This window comes from Chanos chanos, chromosome 6 (genome assembly GCF_902362185.1).
Source record: "Chanos chanos chromosome 6, fChaCha1.1, whole genome shotgun sequence".
NCBI lineage: Eukaryota > Metazoa > Chordata > Actinopteri > Gonorynchiformes > Chanidae > Chanos > Chanos chanos.
In genome coordinates, this window is record NC_044500.1 from 775001 (window position 1) to 782500 (window position 7500).

The 7500-nt window shown below is 41.5% G+C and overlaps 1 protein-coding gene across 1 annotated transcript in view; it reads right to left on the reverse strand.

The window, feature by feature from the left end:
* Positions 1 to 7500, reverse strand: part of dync2h1 (dynein cytoplasmic 2 heavy chain 1) — a 163782-nt gene that overhangs the window by 61643 nt on the left and 94639 nt on the right. Inside the window, exons 64-65 of the mRNA XM_030776669.1 lie at positions 3983 to 4003; positions 2864 to 2962 (exon numbers count right to left, since the gene is read on the reverse strand). Of these exons, the coding sequence (XP_030632529.1) occupies positions 2864 to 2962; positions 3983 to 4003 (120 nt within the window). The remainder of the gene's footprint in view (positions 1 to 2863; positions 2963 to 3982; positions 4004 to 7500) is intronic.

The following is a 7500-nucleotide window of genomic DNA, read 5'->3' on the forward strand; positions in this document are numbered from 1 at the left end:
CTTTTTCGCTCGTCCCTCAAATTACCATATTCATTTCGAATATGTCATTGAAGATATCTACAATGACATTTTGACTAGTGGAAATTCCTTTTTTGATATCTAAAATTCATTTCTATAGAAGGAATTGTAGGTACCTCAAATATAATTGTTACTAGTACGAATATAATTTGCACTAGTTACAATTGTATTTCAGATATCTGAAATGCAGTTCTAGATATGTGAAATCAAATTCTTATTAGTTGCAATTCTGAGATGACATATCAATAATTTAATTTTGACTAGTCAGAACTGAATTTTATATATCTAGAATTCCATTTATGATATCAACAATTGACATTTCAGCTAGTGACAACTGAGTTGCAGATATCATTAATTAGAATTGCAACGAGTCAAAATTACATTATGGATATGTAGACTTGGAATTATAACACATCAAAATGGAATTATAGATATCTGTGATACAGTTTGAATAGAAGTCAATGGTAAAAGTTGCAATTAAGTTACAGATATCTACAATGAACATTTCCACTAGTAAGAAATTAATTGTTGATATCAAGAATTAAAATTTTGACTAGTCAGAAATGAATTGTAGATATCTTTAATTATAATTGCTACTAGTCAAAATTACATTATGGATATGTTGGTTTGGAATCCTAACTAGTCAAAAAAAAATTGTTGATATCTACATTTGCTATTATCGCTACTGATTAAATGTTAAAATGGCTTGGCATAGTGTGTATGTGTTTACAAATCAGAGGTCGACTGATTATCAGCCAGGCCGATTATCGGATCTGATATACTGCGTTTTTACGATTATCGGAATCGCTATTTTTTTTAAATCTGATTTCTGATAAATTAATTTAAAAATGCGCTGCTTTGGTTCTGATGCAGCCGTCTCTCTCTGTAGTCACCACTCTGTGGTCTCGAGCATTGTCCCACCCACAGCACTATACAATTTACAATTTACAATTTTGTTATTTGGCAGACACTTTTAGCCAAAGCAACTTATAATCAGTGCATCAGTCGGATTTCTAATACCTCATGAGCAGAGATCACAATAAGACTGAGCGTCAATTTACCCCTTCGTATTGCGCCCCTGGAATACTTTAACAAACACAGATACAATACAAGGTTTTTTTTTTTTTTCTATAAGGAAAGGGAGGTTAGGCTTAGGGGGACAGGTGGGTTCTAAAGAGGCGGGTTTTCAGTTTCCTGCGGAAGATGGTAAGAGATTCCGCAGTCCTAACTGCATGAGGGAGGTCATTCCACCACCGCGGGGCAATGGTGGAGAAGAGCTCTGATTGGTTACATGTCACAAGTAACACAGGTGGGCACAGAGAAATGCATTTGCAGACTAGTGAGCGAGCGGAGCTGTGTTTCGAAGGCCAGGCAGCAGATATTGCCGAAGTTGCAATGAACATCACAATCTTATAATCTATTTCTATGATGACAAGCATGCCCAGTTTCCCTGACACACTGAAAATTCCAGAATAAAACACTTTGCTGCAGTGAAATACCATTAACTATAATGACATAATAGAGTTTATTTAGGTAGCGATAACTACTGTATATCTTTGAGTAACGTTGGTGCCAGTGCAACTGGAACTTATTTTAGCTACCATTTTGCAAACGTAACATTACGCCCACATATGAGCTGGTGTTTGTACATGTTATAGGTAGCCGATGGCCATAATAACATAAGCTAATGTTCGTAGAGCTAACTTGAATGTGATAGCAAACATCATTTGTTCATTTGTTGACCCACAATTTAGCCAGCTGACTAGCAAAAAAAATAATAAAAGTGTGAAGTGTGTCCTGAAGCTGTCTCTGACTGTTTCATATTGAGAGGAGCAGGATATTGTTGTTAAGAGACTTTAGACATAATGGAACTGAAGATCTGTGTTAAGCCGTACATGGGACTACTAATTGAGACTCAAATTTCAGGACAAATTTAAGTTTTAGTAGTTTTATTTATTTTTACTTTATTTACTTTATAAAATTTCAGGGAGCAACTTTATCTATTTATTTATTAAAACTGTCAGTTAACTTTATAAGAGATGCTGCTGGGAGCACCCTGCTCTTTTTGTTTTTAGATAATGTTGAAAAGTTCTCTTTTAATTAAACATATGCTTAAAGGCATTTTCAACGACGTTTTGTGTTTTGTGTTTGACACCAAGACTTTAATTTTCACTGCAAATCTATATCGGTTCCAAATATCGGTTATCAGTCTCCTTGATGACTAATAATTGAGATCAGAGATCAGTATTGGCCTGGAAAAAAAACATATCAGCCAACCCCTTGTATGTGTGTGTGTGTGTGTGTGTGTGTGTTTGAGAGTTCCCGCTAGGATTTTTTCTTGCCGGTCCAGTGTCCAGAAGGGATTCAATTTACTGGACAAATTTGAAACTTACCGGTCACATTTCAGTAACAGTCTATGTTACAAATGCAAATATAATGTACACCTAGGTTGACAAAAGAATGACAACGACCTCAAATCAGTTTGACTATTTAATGAACAGTAATGATTAAGCAAAACGAACAGTAACGATTGAGCTAAACCTCAGCATAAGTCGCTAAAATGTAGGCTAAGTCGCTAAAATGTAGGCTATTACAAAACATCTGTAACCTGTAACATTTGTAGCCTGTTTAAGAAAAAGGCTAGGCCTACATGGCATCAAATGTAGCCTACAGGCTATGACGTAACATTTTATTTTCTCCTTTCTTCTTCTATTGCCATGTATGTATGTGTGTATATATATATATATATGTGTGTGTGTGTGTATGTGTATATATATATATATATATATATATATATATATATATATGTGTGTGTGTGTGTGTGTGTGTGTGTGTGGGTGTGTACCTGTTGGTTGATGACCTCCAGACGCTGGTCCTTTAGGTGAGTGCGGAGCCACTCTGTAGCCCGAGACGAAGGATCAATGAGAAATGGACACATACAGCTCTACACAGAGAAAGAAAGCGAGAGCGAGAGTGAGAGGGGCAAATAGAGAGAGAGAGAGAGAGAGAGAGACAGGGGGAAAGAGAGAAAGAGAGAGAGACGAGAGGGAGAGAGAGACTCAGTAAATCTCTAAGCACAGCAAGAAAAAGAAGTCTCTAAAAGTCTATAGACTGAGACTTCAATCTCCTGGTTACCAGCACACACACACTCACACAGACACCCCCCCACACACACACACGCTCACACAGACACACCCCCCCCCCACACACACACACTCACACAGACACACACCCCCCCACACACACACACACACTCACGCAGACACACACCCCCCCCCCCCACACACACACTCACACAGACACACCCCACCCACACACACACTCACACAGACACACACACCCCCCACACACACACACTCACACACCCCCCCACACACACACACACTCACACAGACACCCCCCCCACACACACACACACACACACACTCACACAGACACACCCCCCCACACACACACACACACTCACACAGAAACACACCCCCCCCACACACCCACACTCACACACCCCCCCACACACACACACACTCACATGCACACAAACACAGACGCAGACACACACACACATATACATACACAGACAGACACAGACACAGACACACAACAGAGAACAGTGTGTCTGTCACAGTCGCCCTGTATTAGATCCATCTCCACTGTCCTTACATCAAAGCCTTTTCTCACCCACCCCTTCACTTTTCAATATCTGTTATTTTCAGTAAAGTGTGCACTGCAGGAGAGAGACCATTTTGCCACCCATACATTCTCTCAGACAAAGCACCTTTGCTTTTTTTCCAGGCCAATCTATCAGAGACACACACACAGCCCAGGCAAACAACAAAGATACGGAGTAATGATAATCAGCCAGACAGGTGTACGGCATGTGTGTGCACAGAGAGGTGAGTGTGTGTGTGTGTGTGTGTGTGTGTGTGTGTGTGTGTGAGTGTGCGCCTTGTATGTGAGTTCTTACCTGGGACTTCATGGCATTGATCTTAATGCAGCAATGAGAGACAGAGGGAGAGAGTGACAATGATTGGTGATTTAAATGGATCTGATGCTTTGAGAGATGAGTGTCTGTGTGGATTATTGCATTATATTTCACACATATCACATAAAGTAAAAGTGAACAACATACATGCACATGACACAGACTCTACATGACACAGACTCTACATGACACAGACTCTACATGACACAGACTATACATGACACAGACTCTACATGACACAGTCTCCACATGACACAGACTCTACATGACACAGACTATACATGACACAGACTCTACATGACACAGTCTCCACATGACACAGACTCTACATGACACAGACTATACATGACACAGACTATACATGACACAGACGCCACGTGACACAGACTCTACATGACACAGACTCTACATGACACAGACTCTACATGACACAGTCTCCACATGACACAGACTCTACATGACACAGACTCTACATGACACAGACTATACATGACACAGACGCCACATGACACAGACTCTACATGACACAGACTCCACATGACACAGACTCTACATGACACAGACTCTACATGACACAGACTCCACATGACACAGACTCTACATGACACAGACTCTACATGACACAGACTATACATGACACAGACTCTACATGACACAGTCTCCACATGACACAGACTATACATGACACAGACGCCACATGACACAGACTATACATGACACAGACTATACATGACACAGACTCTACATGACACAGACGCCACATGACACAGACTATACATGGCACAGACTATACATGACACAGACTCCACATGACACAGACTATACATGACACAGACTATACATGACACAGACTCTACATGGCACAGACTATACATGACACAGTCTCCACATGACACAGACTATACATGACACAGACTCTACATGACACAGTCTCCACATGATACAGACTCTACATGACACAGACTCTACATGACACAGACGCCACATGACACAGACTCCACATGATACAGACTCTACATGACACAGACTCTACATGACACAGACTATACATGACACAGACTATACATGACACAGACTATACATGACACAGACGCCACATGACACAGACTATACATGACACAGACTCTACATGACACAGACTCTACATGACACAGACTATACATGACACAGACTATACATGACACAGACTCTACATGACACAGACGCCACATGACACAGACTATACATGACACAGACTCTATATGACACAGACTATACATGACACAGATGCCACATGACACAGACTATACATGACACAGACGCCACATGACACAGACTCCACATGACACAGACTATACATGACACAGACTCTACATGACACAGACTATACATGACACAGATGCCACATGACACAGACTATACATGACACAGATGCCACATGACACAGACTCTACATGACACAGACTCTACATGACACAGACTATACATGACACAGACTATACATGACACAGACGCCACATGACACAGACTCCACATGACACAGACTATACATGACACAGACTCTATATGACACAGACTATACATGACACAGACTCCACATGACACAGACTCTACATGACACAGACTCTACATGACACAGACTCTATATGACACAGACTATACATGACACAGACTCCACATGACACAGACTCTACATGACACAGACTATACATGACACAGACTATACATGACACAGACGCCACATGACACAGTCTCCACATGACACAGACTCTACATGACACAGACTATACATGACACAGACTCTACATGACACAGACTCTATATGACACAGACTATACATGACACAGACTCCACATGACACAGACTCTACATGACACAGACTATACATGACACAGACTCTACATGACACAGACTATACATGACACAGACTCCACATGACACAGACTATACATGACACAGACTATACATGACACAGACTATACATGACACAGACTCCACATGACACAGACTCTACATGACGCAGACTATACATGACACAGACTCTACATGACACAGACTATACATCACACAGACTCTACATGACACAGATGCCACATGACACAGACTATACATCACACAGACTCTACATGACACAGACTCTACATGACACAGACTCTACATGACACAGACTCCACATGACACAGACTCTACATGACACAGACTCTACATGACACAGACTCTACATGACACAGACGCCACATGACACAGACTCTACATGACACAGACTCCACATGACACAGACTATACATGACACAGACTCCACATGACACAGACGCCACATGACACAGACTATACATGACACAGACTCTACATGACACAGACTATACATGACACAGACTATACATGACACAGACTCCACATGACACAGACGCCACATGACACAGACTCTACATGACACAGACTCTACATGACACAGACTCTACATGACACAGTCTCCACATGACACAGACTCTACATGACACAGACTCTACATGACACAGACTATACATGACACAGACTCCACATGACACAGACTCTACATGACACAGACTCCACATGACACAGACTCTACATGACACAGACTCTACATGACGCAGACTCTACATGACGCAGACTCTACATGACACAGACTATACATGACACAGACTCCACATGACACAGACTCTACATGACACAGATGCCACATGACACAGACTCTACATGACACAGACTCTACATGACACAGACTCTACATGACACAGACTATACATGACACAGACTCCACATGACACAGACGCCACATGACACAGACTATACATGACACAGACTATACATGACACAGACTCCACATGACACAGACGCCACATGACACAGACTCTACATGACACAGACTCTACATGACACAGACTATACATGACACAGACTCTACATGACACAGATGCCACATGACACAGACGCCACATGACACAGACTCTACATGACACAGACTCTACATGACACAGACTCCACATGACACAGACTCTACATGACACAGACTCTACATGACACAGACTCTACATGACACAGACTCCACATGACACAGACTCTACATGACACAGACTCTACATGACACAGACTCCACATGACACAGACTCTACATGACACAGACTCTACATGACACAGACTATACATGACACAGACTCCACATGACACAGATGCCACATGACACAGACTCTACATGACACAGACGCCACATGACACAGACTCTACATGACACAGACTCTACATGACACAGACTATACATGACACAGACTCCACATGACACAGACGCCACATGACACAGACTCTACATGACACAGACTCTACATGACACAGACTATACATGACACAGACTCTACATGACACAGACTATACATGACACAGACTATACATGGCACAAAAGCTGGAGGTAAATGAAACGACACAGTGAACAAAGGAGAGACAGACCTACGAACTGACAGAGTGGTATAATGACTCAAAATGTTGATGAAATGTATGTGTATGTA